At 42.8% G+C, this 13,585-nt stretch overlaps 1 protein-coding gene across 4 annotated transcripts in view; it reads right to left on the bottom strand.

Annotated features, from left to right (window-relative positions):
* Window positions 1-537: 537 nt before the first annotated feature.
* arid4b (AT-rich interaction domain 4B) overlaps window positions 538-13,585 on the bottom strand; it is a 64,185-nt gene continuing 51,137 nt past the window's right edge. For 2 of the 4 annotated variants that reach the window (XM_072437295.1, XM_072437296.1), the window contains exons 14-23: window positions 13,401-13,498; window positions 12,563-12,746; window positions 11,487-11,674; window positions 7,156-7,338; window positions 5,829-5,913; window positions 5,566-5,758; window positions 4,119-5,486; window positions 3,334-3,561; window positions 2,853-2,999; window positions 538-2,733 (exon numbers count right to left, since the gene is read on the bottom strand). In XM_072437295.1, the coding sequence (XP_072293396.1) occupies window positions 2,588-2,733; window positions 2,853-2,999; window positions 3,334-3,561; window positions 4,119-5,486; window positions 5,566-5,758; window positions 5,829-5,913; window positions 7,156-7,338; window positions 11,487-11,674; window positions 12,563-12,746; window positions 13,401-13,498 (2,820 nt within the window). In that variant the 3' untranslated portion in view covers window positions 538-2,587. The remainder of the gene's footprint in view (window positions 2,734-2,852; window positions 3,000-3,333; window positions 3,562-4,118; window positions 5,487-5,565; window positions 5,759-5,828; window positions 5,914-7,155; window positions 7,339-11,486; window positions 11,675-12,562; window positions 12,747-13,400; window positions 13,499-13,585) is intronic. The other 2 variants (XM_072437297.1, XM_072437298.1) reach the window with 2 other exon arrangements.

Genomic DNA, 13,585 nt, shown 5'->3' with positions numbered 1-13,585 from the left:
TGTCTGGGGAGAGGGGTGTTTGGGAGTTCCTGCTTAGACTGCTGCCCTCGCGATCCGAGGTTAAACACATACTATGAGTTTGCTCAGATGGCTGCCAACCACCATTAAATGCAACAACATTTTGTTTATAGATTTACTTTTTTTCCTCAGATGCGTGTCATAAAGAGGGTCTGATCTAATTGTCTAATAGTAAATGCATATAGAATATCAGATTTAAATATGGACAGAAACAATTCCCTTTTCAAAGCTGCAACAGATGTCACAGAAACAGATTTAGGGATTTTTTTTTTGTAAAGTAATGTGGAATGCCTTTAAAAGTATTTAAGTTGATCAAATTGCCTTAATTTTTTTACATGTGTACAAACTGATCCTGATTCTTCCCAGAGTGGTTGATTTGACTGATGTAGTTCTTTATGCATCATTGTAAAGTTTCAATTGACATATAGAACTAAACTTAAACCCATTTCTTTTAAATACCAATGTGGGTTGAGACATTGACATGTTTGTGCTCCCAGTGACTTCAAGCACACAGACCACTTCACAAACTATGGCATTTTATTCAAACAGAAGCTTCTGCTTTGCTTACATTTTTACAATAAATTACACATGACCATCGTGTGATGGGCCTAATAAATACTATTAAGCATTGTCCAAAAAGCTCCTTTACGTTCACTTAATCTTAGCATCAGACCATTCTCCATTTACGGCGTCATACAACTGTTCAGACCATGTACATGTCAGAAAATAGGTTAGCCCACCCAAAACATTCTTCTCTTACAAGCAGAAAACAAAACACAAAACAAATGCAAAACCTAAACTTAGAGGGAACAAAACACTGGAAAAGGCAGAAAAGTAAATGAACGAAAGTAACTAAGAAAAGCTGGACAAACATGCGGTAACCTTCTGTATTTACACATAAACTACAGTTAAAACCTTAAAACTGTCTTTACAGAAAAGTACATATTATTAACAATGCAAGATATTAAATAGCTTGACTCAAAACACTTCTCAATATACAAATGTATAACAAAAGCATACAATTACATACAAGTGCCGAACAAAAAAACATTTCTTCGGGGCATTATCATACAGTAGGGAGTCTGTACAAAGGAAACACTGGAGATGTCTTGTATGTACACACATACATCACTTTTGGATATAAATGCACATTTTACATTGACTCTACTCTGGTCTTAGCGCATACATAGAGAGACTCCGGCTTTTTTTTGGTAGGGACTGATGGAAAGAAGACTGAAGGATTGATTGGAAATGTGTTAAAAAGATAATAAGGACAAACCCGAACTGGTACTGTGCTGTGCAATGATCGAGAAATGAAATAAACTTCATGCATGCATTTTGGTAACACTGCATTTTAGACCCGTGTCCTGCGCCAGTTTACGCAGTAGATTTAGTAATGTGAAGCTACTATGATCCAGTTAAAATGTTACCAATTCTTCTTTGAAAATAAAGAAGATATTGGATGCGAGATGAAAACATGAAGAAATAAATGGATATACATTTGTGTCCACAGTTATGGTTACTTGAAATGTGGTTGTTACTGGCTCCTCAATCTATAAATGTCCAGAAAAGTGTCTGTTGCCGACATAATTACCTGACAATTCGTGATGTTTTCCTGCGGCTCTAAAATAATGGCCATTCATGAAACTCATTTAATAGACTACATTTAAAACAAATCTACACATAAATACCAATGATAACCACACTCCAAAAACCCTGGAGTAATGAGATCAATGCATTGAACTTTGCACATTTGTACTGCAGCTTTACCCAAGTCACGAGTCCTCAGTAGTCGATTACAAATGATCCAGTTTGTTGGATTCAGAATTGTTAAATAGAACCTGTCAGACACAGCCCTTGAGCTCATTCATGCAGCATTCTTCAGTCTTTGTAGGAGACATTTGTCCAGGAAACTCTCTGATTTGGGAAAGTGCCGTCCTTTCTCAAAGTGCCCCATGAACAAGAACAAGAAGGCACTAGTTTTATTCCTAATATTCACTTTGTCTGTGAATGTGCAACGATTTAAAATCCCATCAATAAACAATGATAAGACTCGATGGGACAATACAGGAGCACGGTCCTGTACTTTGTCGGCCATTTTAAGTTGAAACACAGTACAGGCCTTTATCAATGAGCGGGGAAACGTGGCTTAGTAAAACTGAGGCTGTGTTCCTCAGATTCCCTCAGAATAAAACAGGGGAGCACCAGCCCTCCATGTGAGGACAGAGCACTCAGGGCTTCTCTGGAGAGCATCCCTTACCACTACAACTTTATCAAATCAAATTATTGCTTGAAAAAAAAAACAATCCTTATAAATGTTTAAATACAGAGAGTGAAAAAACAAATTGGTATTTTTTTTTGACAAATTGAATCCCATACACAATCTTCATAAAAGTGCACTTAAGTGCCATTAGCTTGCCAAGAAACAGTTGTCAATAGAAAATAGTGCTTGTTTGTTTTTTGTCTCTGGTCTGGTTTTTGTGCCCCAGTAGTTACAGTTTGTACTTGTCAGTCTTGTTGGGTGCTGGTTAAGTGCTTAAGTGCAGCGGCTCCTGTGTGGGACGTCCTGTCACCTACACTCCACTGAGACCCCAGAAGTTTGAGAGGATGAAGAGGAGACGGGTGGGTCTGCTAACGTTAGCATGACTGCTGCTGTGAGGGAGCTGGAGGAGGGAGAGGAGGAAGAGGAGGAGGAGGAGCAGGCTGCCACTGCACCTGAAACACAAAGACATTTCCTGTTTCAATGTTTTTCTGATGAGAGTTCCTGCTTTTTGCTTTTCTTAATAATAAAGAGCCAGTGAAGTTTAGACTATAGTGCAACAGTGTGGACTTACTTTCACGTTCTTTCTTTTTCATGCGTTTTCGTCGTCGGTCAATGGAGGCCACCTCAGATTTGAGCGAGAGGTAGTGGTTCCTGATGTCCTGCAGTTTCTCCTGAAGAAACGATATCCTCTCCAGACCATTCATCTTCTCCAGATCAGCTATAAAGACAACAAGTACATGTTTAGAAGACGTCAATGTGTCCTATTTTATCATGTTTCATACACTAAACTAGATAAAAAAAGACACCAATGTGTCCTATTTTATCATGTTTCATACACTAAACTAGATAAAAAAGACGCCAATGTGTCCTATTTTATCATGTTTCATACACTAAACTAGATAAAAAAGACGCCAATGTGTCCTATTTTATCATGTTTCATACACTAAACTAGATAAAAAGACATGGTGCTGGTAGTAAAATGAATACCTTATGATTAGATTGCATTATATAAACATCTAAAACTAAATAGTGCTATTTCTTTTGCCACTTACACATCTGGAAGCTCCACTTGTAGACCCGTGGTGATCTCCCGTGGTGATGGTGCTCCCTCTGGTGGTGGGAGTGGTCAGTGTCACCTTGCTTGTGGTACTTGTGGCTGGAGGGAGGAGAGCGTCCGGGACACTTGGGTGAAACCACAGTCTTCACCTCCAATGGAGGGTTTTTGGCCTGTGGCGGTTTGGCCTCAGTAACACACTGGTCCTCGCTGTCACTGCTGTTGGCTGCAGAACAGAATAACACAGACTATTTATCAGTGGGGATGTCACGACGTAAAACTCTAGTGTTGCGATTATTTAGAGAAAATTAATTTCAAATGAACAATTATTGAGACTGTGACTAAACAAGAGTGAAATCTTTAACACGTTCTGACATGTTACTGTTCCTCAAGTTTGTGACCGGCTTTATGAAACTACACTTTCTAAAAGTTAAATGTGACAAAAACAGCCAGATAAAATTTGTTTTTACATTTAGGTCTTTATCTTTTTAGATGTTAGATTGAACTAAAAAGACGTAATATTGCTTCTAAATTTTGACAATTATTATTTTTGGGTTCTTATGATTATATTGTGACCTGTATAATCACGATTATCGATTAACCTATTAATAGTGACATCTCTACATCAGTAACACATTCAACACATTGTTTAGTGACACATTCAACACATTGTTTAGTGTACAACTATAGCAGTGGATGAGGTGAAGCCGCTGAGGCCTGCTCCAACTGAAATGTGAATGGCCTGAAATGTCAGGTGAGTGGGCGATCAGATGGGACTATTACCTGTTTTCCTGTTCTTTTTGGGAGGAACGCCGAGGCTCTTTCGGCTTGGCTTGTGTTTCTTAGCGGCAACTACAGGCAGAGCTTCTTTCTGCCTTTTCTGACATACTGATGCTAAAAAAGAAGACAGTGCAGAGACAGTGTGAGACTTAGAATCATTCCCTCTGAAGATGAGATTGGCTGTACCTTTGGATTTCTGCTCGCTTTCCTGCGGGCTGCTGCTGCTCAGCTCCAGGCTGCAGCTGCTGCTGTTGCAGGACAAACTGGGGTCAAAGGGTTTTGAGGGGGAGCCTGCCCCCTCGTTCTGAGGGAGGTCCTGCTCCCCGCCCAGACTCTCCACTTCCACAGTGCTGCTGTCCGACTCACTGCGGCCCGGGCCCTCCTCTGCAGTGGGACCAGGAGGCAGAGGGACAGAGACTGGCTCCTGGGGTAGAGCGGGGGGAGTGACAGGCCGAGGTGAGGGGGGCTGAGCGGGTCCCGAGTCCTCCACTGTGCTGCCTCCTCCTGAAGGAGACCCAGGTGTGGAAGGGGGCGTGTTCATTACAGAGTTACTGCCACTGCTTGGAAACTCCTGTTTGTCCAGTTCCATCTGCTCCTCCGTCACCTCGTCCTCCGGACCACCCTCGGGGTCTGGTGGGACGCTCAGACAGGATGGGACAGGGGGCGGGGGGGAGTTAGCCGCCTCTGTGTCGGAGTCAGAAAACAGCTCTTTGAGAGTCTTTTTGGGCCATTGGGCCTGGATACTGGACCACACGTCCTTTTGGCCCTTGGAGCGCACAGCGGGACGCTCCTCTGAGTTTGGAGACGTCTTGGTCCTTTTGTCTGGAATCTCCCAGAAGGCAGACTGTCGGGCCCCTTTATTCTTCTCCTTCATACCGTTGTACTTCTTTGAGGGGGCACCTTTGGTTTTGGGGCGACCACGCTCGCTGCTTTCTGGCTGAGCGTCTGTTGTGCTCTCGTCCTCTGAGCTGCTGCTGTCTCCTCCTGGGGCAGGTCCTCTCTCTTGCTTCCGAGGAGAAGTCCCAGGGAGCCAGTCTGCGCTCCTCGTACTACGGGTCTTGGCTTTAGAGTTGCCCTTGGGAGTTCTCTCCAGCACCCCGTCAGACTTCCTCTTCCTGCTGCTCACCTCTGGCTCAGTGTCGGCCTGGTTCCTCCTCTTCACAGTGTCATTGCCCTCTGCCCCCATGGCATCCTGGGACTTCCCTAGAGCAGAGGCAGGTTTGGAACCTTCAGGAGGGTCTCCTGACTCCCAGAGCTCTGCTTTGGAACAGGGGTCTGAAGGGGCCTTCCTGCCCCGCCCTGGTCGCTCCTCCTCGATGCGTCCTGGCTCCTCTTCTTCACGCTCACTCTCGTCTGTCGACAGTTCAGAGGCTGCAAACACAGAAACAAACTCTTTTTTAGTCACAGGTGAAATCACCAAATGCCATTTGACATCTGAAGCGCTCATTACCTTGAAGTCCATTTAGGATAGATGTGATTTCTATGGACTTGGCTGGAGACTGCTGACTCACTCTGTCCTCACCGTCGTCCATTTTGGAAAAGACATCCTGACTCAGACATTTGGATCGAGGGCCACGATTCAAGCCGAGACCTTCCCTTTGATTGAGCCGCTCCAATCTGTCCCGCTCTCTCTCTCCCTTGTTCTGTTTGTAAAACGAGCATCAGTACAGCAAGTCCAATCGCTTTTCAGAGTGCCTTTCTTCAAACTGTTACCTTTATTTTCCTGCGATGCTTTACTTTGGTTACATTCTTATTCGCAGGCCGTAAAATCTTGTCAGCTTTCACCCATTCATCATATCTAAAAGGCAGGCACAGAAAACGGGACATTTTCATTATTCGCATCACAAAACAAGCCATTCCTACAGCAAATCTACGCTCTTCACACCACCCAAACGTCTCTACTCCACCCCGACACACAAGTAGCCTCAACAGCAAAGAAGGCAGTGGTAGTATGAGGAAAAGACAAACCTTTACAATGAAGAAACAATATTACACCAAGAACCACCACACAAATTATAGTCAACATAGTTCCCACAGAAGCGAAGGGGCAAAGAGGGTCAAATGAGGAGAAGTGGAAAGATTCACAACAGCACACACAACAGACAATGCAGAGAACATCCCTGTGTCTTGGATAGAGAGCTAAAGGACAAACCACAACAGTTAAGACAATGAGAAATGCTTTGTATAAACCGTTTTCTCTAGTTGGTTCCCTAACTCTGAGTCTACTGAGCTCTGAGTTAACCCTGACCCATTGGGGAGGGGGGTGATGCGAGGTAAAGGTGAGTGTAGCAGCACTTAGGCTGGCCCTTTAAATATCCAAGAAGTCCTTCACATTAGTAGATTCATTTAAGGAAATTGGATAATGAGATTGTTAATGCAAATCCACTGCTTGAATTAATTGATTGCAAGCTCGACTTTGGTTTAAGAGACAGACAGGGGATTCAAGTCTTGTTTCCACTGAAGCAGTAAGAGTCAATATGCCAATAAGTTTCCATTTAAAACTGGCGCAGTGCCTCCTCCAAATGTACCACACTGAACCAAATTGGAGACAGTTTGGAGCCATGGGGCTAACAAAGATGTAGCAAACAATGGCCCGGGGCAATTAGGACAATAGAAAAGTTCACTCGAAAAAGACAAAAAGTCTCAAGGGACTTTAACTTGAAGCTTTTCTTGTTTTTTCTTTTCAGTAAATTGCAATTATAGAAAAAATGCATTTTAATTTCTCTTATATGTTTTGAGAATTGCATGTATGATTTTTAAACGCTTTATGGGAGTTTCCTGTACTAAACTGTGCCCTTCTGTCAGTCCTTGCCATACTCTTCAGGGGAAACAAGACTTCAGATCTAGAGGGAGTTGAGGAAAGACTAGTTTAGCTGGACCACTAGATGGCCTCGTTTGAGATCAGACGAGGGAGAGGGATGCACTGCTCCTGCTGCAGGGATAGCCCCTGTGGGGGTTATCCCTCTGAGCTGAGGTTAAGAGATGTTGTTTTAGGGTGATTGTGGAGTTAGGTGGTTCTCAGGCCCAGGCCCTGTCTTACCTGATGTTCCAGCCACAGTAGTGCACCAGGTAGAGCACCTCTCCCCCCTCCACGTCTGCCTCTTTCACAGTGGCCTCGTACGTCTTCAGAGAGCGGCCTCGCCCATACCTCACCTGCACCTTCATCCCCGGGGGGTAACACTCAAACTCCTCCCCTTCCTCCCCCTCCTGACTGCTGTCATCCCTGCAAGAAAAACAGTTCAGCACTTCCTGGCCCTAGGCTCATGTCAACAGACCACAGACACCCGTCCCCTGTCCACTGTCCACTCTCCATCTCATCTCTCTACTCTCACCTGTCTTAAATTAGCAACATCGTCTGTATAAAGACTTAATTAGCGTTCCATATGCCTCAAAGCTAATGTAAACTACACCTACCAGTCAAAACAAAACATGGAGGATAAACAAAAGTCAAATTAATATCTGTTCATGGCAAATAATCTCTCATGGTATTGTTTATCATCAGCCTCACACAACATACTCAATCCCATTCACACACAGTATAGCAAAAGCCACAAGGGGGAGCTAGTGAGAGAGCCAGAGGGGAAGGTGTGATGCCAGCACAGTACAGGCCATAGAAGGCACAAGGGTCCGGTTAGCGCAGCAAAGCACGGCTTGGCAAGCAGCGCAGCGACTCTACTAGTGTTAGAAAGGAGAGCACAGATGTAAAATCCCATGTGGTCCAGAGCCACGACAAACGGCAGCAAAACGGAGACATCTCCAAGTCCACCACGCAAGATGTACAGTAGTATGTGAATTTACTGGTCAAAATGCTTTAAATACATCACTTCCCTCACTTAAAAAACACTACCAACTCACAATTAACAACAAAGCAACAGAGCAACTTGAAGTGAAAGATGGTGTAGTAATGAATATTTTACCTGCCATTTAATGTATTAGATTAGAATTAGAATATTTCACTTTAGTAATATAAATTCTGTGCGTAGAACTCCTTCGTATTGTTGCATAAGGAGTGTAGAATTTAGTAAACTGCGTACAAATGTAGCGTAGTCATTGTCATAATCGATGCACAACAAAAACACTGAATCACAATATGACAGTAACACCAAAAAGCAGATCAGGGTTTGATTTGTGTTACTATTTGCCCTTTGTTGACGTAGATACTGAGTAGATAGTCCCAAGGAAAATATCTCTCAAGTCAATATACAAACACTAACAGGAACTCCTCTCCGAGTCCAGACAGACGTGAACATCAAACAGTGACGATAGAATCAGAAAAAGTTGTTATCAGATCATTATCAGCATGAAGGGCCGCGCTTGGACACCAAACTCCAGCTCGAGAAGTGAGTCTGAGAGACGCCGAGAGAGATTCTGAGATCAGGCGGATCCAGGCTGTCATTACCACCTCTCCACTGCGAGCATCTGCACAGCAACGCTCCAAAGTCTAATACAAACTTAAACCATGCATGAAGCCAGCTCGACTTGGTTGAGAGGGAGTTTGGAGTGTTTTCTGTGAGAGCTCAGTGTTGTCACATATTCTAATGATCAACTATTTGTGACATTAGCAATATTTATGAGCCGGCACAACACGGTATTAAATGTAGTCCCCAACAAAAATGAATGAAGAATGTATGTTTACATGTGGTTTATTGACAAAGTAAAACTACTTGTTAGTGATGGGCAGATCAATACCAAATATCAATATATCGATACTGACAGAGGGATCGAAAAGTATAACTACTAAATAGTTCCCCAAAAATGTAGTTTAAACAGAGGTTGAAAGAAAATAATGATGGCCAACGTAAGATTGTTCATAGCTGAGGGGTTTCATTTCCATTGCCATATTTGCCATAGTATGAGTTGGTATCGGACCTGTGGTATTGCGTATCATTAGTTCTTGTCTATTGATGGTTTACAGATATTAGAAAGTGATGATTGAATGTATCAAATGTTTTCCCTGTTGTTTACATGGAAACACATGTTCACACAAGTTGCAAAGTATCCAAGACTAAACCAAGACAACAGTCAAAGTGCACAGCCTCTAAATGCTCCACTCATCTCTGTGTAGTCCAGCATCGACAACACTCACATGTAACATTTAGAGAAGTCGAACATCAAAAGCCAAAAGACGAGAGGAGAGAGCGAGGAGAGAGCGAGGAGAGAGCGAGGAGAGAGCAGCAGGTTCAAGAAGAGGCCAGGAACCGACACGAGTGGACGAGCAGAGGCGTGACGTGTACAGAGTCAGAGAGAGAGTCAGAGAGAGAGAGAGAGTCAGAGAGAGAGAGAGAGAGTGAGTGAGAGTCAGAGAGAGAGAGAGAGTCAGAGAGAGAGTCAGAGAGAGAGAGAGAGAGAGAGTCAGAGAGAGAGAGAGAGAGTCAGAGAGAGAGTCAGAGAGAGAGAGAGAGTGAGAGTCAGAGAGAGAGAGAGAGTGAGAGGATAGTGAGTTAGAGAGAGAGAGAGAGAGAGAGAGTCAGAGAGAGAGAGAGAGAGTGAGAGGATAGTGAGTTAGAGAGAGAGAGAGAGAGAGTCAGAGAGAGAGAGAGAGAGTGAGAGTCAGAGAGAGAGAGAGTGAGAGTCAGAGAGAGAGAGAGAGAGTCAGAGAGAGAGAGAGAGTCAGAGAGAGAGTCAGAGAGAGAGAGAGAGAGAGAGTCAGAGAGAGAGAGAGTCAGAGAGAGAGTCAGAGAGAGAGAGAGAGTGAGAGTCAGAGAGAGAGAGAGAGAGAGGATAGTGAGTTAGAGAGAGAGAGAGAGAGAGAGAGAGTCAGAGAGAGAGAGAGAGAGTGAGAGGATAGTGAGTTAGAGAGAGAGAGAGAGAGAGAGAGAGAGTCAGAGAGAGAGAGAGAGAGTGAGAGGATAGTGAGTTAGAGAGAGAGAGAGAGAGAGAGAGAGAGAGAGAGAGAGAGTCAGAGAGAGAGAGAGAGAGTGAGAGTGAGAGGATAGTGAGTTAGAGAGAGAGAGAGAGAGAGAGAGTCAGAGAGAGAGAGAGAGAGTGAGAGGATAGTGAGTTAGAGAGAGAGAGAGAGAGAGAGAGAGAGAGAGAGAGAGTCAGAGAGAGAGAGAGAGAGTGAGAGTCAGAGAGAGAGAGAGTGAGAGTCAGAGAGAGAGAGAGAGAGAGAGTCAGAGAGAGAGAGAGAGTGAGAGTCAGAGAGAGAGAGAGAGAGAGTCAAAGAGAGAGAGAGAGAGAGAGGTCTGGTGAAGGAGGGCAGAGGGGCTGGAGGGTGTCGGCCCAGCTGATGCCACGGAGACATAATTATAGCAAAAAGGCCAAAGGAGCAGCTGGAGACGGAGAGAAGCGTCGGGCCAGAGCAGAGAGAGGGACGAGTGCGCCAGTGTTTACGGAGAGAGGCTTTGTCAACGTTCTAGTCGGAAAGAGCACATTACACACGGTGCTTTGCCTGGAATGTTCCACACTATAAAGTATCTCCATGGAGACGAGCAGCCACAGAGCAAAGTGTCGGGTCAGGGGTCTTATTCATAAAACAAACGTACATTACACTCTTGCAGTTAAAGCTTGCAGTTTTGTTTTTATTTTATTTTATTTTTACCATTTATTATGTATTACTATTTATTATTTTACTGTCAATATTATTATTATAATTATTTTTTTTTAACTTTATTTTTAAGATCCTAAGGGGATTTTGTTCACTGAAAATGGCGGTAAAACCTTTTCCGATTCAGATTCTAATGATAACGTGCGATGTAATGTATAATGTAAAATGCCCAAATAAAACGAAACTACGCCAACTTGAAAGTACGTAACCCACAGAATCCTGCGTAAAGTTTTATAAATGAGACCCCTGCCCTGTGGAGGAAGCGTGTTTCTAAGGCATTTTTGAGCAATAACAACACCCAGAATTGAATAAAAGTGTTTATATTCCAGGCAACGTAACAACAGCATGAAGGAATGTCTAAAACGTTAACTGAATAAATAAATAAATACATAAACAGACATACAAGTAGATAAATAAGCAGGTAGCGGACCTCACACCAGAACATTTTAGTGCTCATATTTTAGGCAAAATTTGGACTTTACAAATGATGCCCTGTATTTGTGGTACAAAAACATTTATACATAGATTTTGTTCCATTGATTCGTTTCCTAATTACACTCCAAAGAATCAAATGACACCAAGACCATTAACGGCCAAGTTACTTTTAATTTAGAAGCTGTAGAACTCTGCATCAAATCAATACCACTACAACATTAACGAGGATATGTTTCTGTTTTCTGGGCTGCGGATAATCGTTTTTTTCTTTGTTTTTTCCTCTATTGCGATGAAGAGAATCGTACATAAACCCGACGTGTTGACAAAGCCTCGACCGTGGTGTTGTGTTTGGGTAAAAACGTGTTTAACCGGCCGCTTCTGTCGCCTACCCAGAGTTGCCTTTGGCCTCCGGCTCCTCGTCCGGGTCCCGCTTCAGGTTGTCGGGCGCGAGTCGTCCCATCGAGGAGCCTTCATCCGCGTCTCCTTTATTCGAATTCACTTCCTCCTCGTCGTTTTCTTTTTGATCCGATTTGGAGGATTCGCTCTCCGCTTTGTTGTGCGCCTCGGGCTTCTCCTCCTGGATTTGATAGAAAAAACATTTAGTTCCCGTGTTGAGGTCTATCTATTTTTTTACTGGTTGTTTTATCATTGTTATTTGTTTGTTATGTTTGTGAATTCTGTTCGTTAGCAATGGCAATAAACTTTTTCTGATTCTGATTATTTTATGCTGGATTTCAATTTGTTCGAACACTAAAAGAATACAAAATAAAGCATTTTTTGTTGTGTTTTTGTTGGTTTTTACATCCAATAAAATAACAAATCCTCAATCGTCGTAAATCTGAGACATCAATCTATATATACATTGATTATTATGTATTTATTTATTAAGAACATGTAAATAGATGAACAATTAGTCAGACATCCAGTAATACAATTTGACATAAAAAGTGAATAAAACAAATTACCGGTACACGTTTGAAAGGGAAGTTGAACTAATTTAGAAAAATAAATGTTTAAAAGTCTTTATAAATCAAAATACACTGGACATTTAAGTGATGGTGGGAGATGAGGTAGTATCAATATTTATGGTTGGTTTTGAAAAAAAAAAAAAGTTTTGTGGAGGTGAGAGATGGTTGAGTACATTCTTTTTTTTACTTTTTCTAAATATTGTTTTAAAAAGGCTGTAAAAAGAGCCGATTAACAATATTTAGAAAAAATATTCAGTGTAATGTCCCAAACACGGTATAAAGTTATATTTCTTCACTCATTTTAAAAGTTTTTCCCTTTTTTGTATGATACTTCAACCTCAATCATATTATAGCAAAGAAATAGAGATATCAATTTTTGTTATTGCCGAACTAAAGTTATACAAGACAAAACTTAATGTTGTAGATAAACTATCTTGCTTAAAGGTGTAAAAAAGACGGGCAAAGACCATTACGTCTCAGGATTAGCAGAGACTGACCTTGCAGACAGCGGACTGCGCCGTTCCTGGTTCATCCTGGGTTTTGTGATCCTCTGGACCGGACACGGGGGCTCCCTTCTCCCCCTCGGACTTTCCTTCAGGCTTGGGCCCCTGTTTCAGCGGGAGGTCCATCCTGAAGCTGATGGCCGTGGAGTTGCAGTATTCCTCGAAGCCGTACAAGTACCTGAAAGAAGCAACACAACGTTTTTATTTGGGTCTTTGAACGAGGCACCCTGTTGTGTTCTGAGAGAAAAGTAAGAAGAACCCTGAGGCGGCGATTAAGAAAATCAAAATCAACTGGTAACACTCTTGAAGAACCTATAAATAAAGTATCTAACAGACAGTGTATCTGAAGTATATTGTAGCGGCTGCTTTATAGATATTAAAAAGGAGGACACTTTTGATCAGGCTGATATAAACTCTTATTAAAATATGTGTCTTCTCTGTGAAATTAACCTTTTCATCAATACTTGAAGCTATTCACCGCACCAATGACCTGATCAGAGATGGAGAGGGACTGAACAGCGTTAGGATTGTTTAGGACGAGCTCTTTAAAAATCAGAGAACGCCGTCTACACCATTGTTCAACCATTTGCACCTGGGCCACATAGTTACAAGAGCTTAACGTTACTGTCCATGAATAGCATTAACGTATAGAGAGAAGAGAACAGGTGATAAAACACAGCCCTGTGGCGCTCCTATATTAAGGATGACCTTCTCAGAAAAAGTCAGGGTCGAGCTGATCCTTGACCACTGCAGCCAAATGCTTACAGACCGCTCGCTCCACGTAAAAGTCTAAAGCTCCAGCTGGATTTGAAGTGGATCAAAGTGTACGTACTTGCGATAAGCACATTTGACATTGTAGCCGGCCGCTGAGTTGAGTATAGGGATTCCCAGATCTTGATAGATTTGTTTCCAAACTGCGCCGCTTTCAATCTGAACAAACGACAGAAAAAAAAGAACGAATCAACACGGAGCGGCGCCCAAATCCAGGCCGGGACTCAGGCCGGGACTCAGGCCGGG

The sequence above is a fragment of the Eucyclogobius newberryi genome, unplaced genomic scaffold, assembly GCF_026437365.1.
Source record: "Eucyclogobius newberryi isolate DKJ021-1_F unplaced genomic scaffold, fEucNew1.0.hap1 SCAF_8, whole genome shotgun sequence".
In the NCBI taxonomy this organism is placed as follows: Eukaryota; Metazoa; Chordata; class Actinopteri; order Gobiiformes; family Gobiidae; genus Eucyclogobius; species Eucyclogobius newberryi.
Note: the sequence above shows the minus strand (reverse complement) of the source record. Positions and strands in the feature narration are given on the sequence as shown.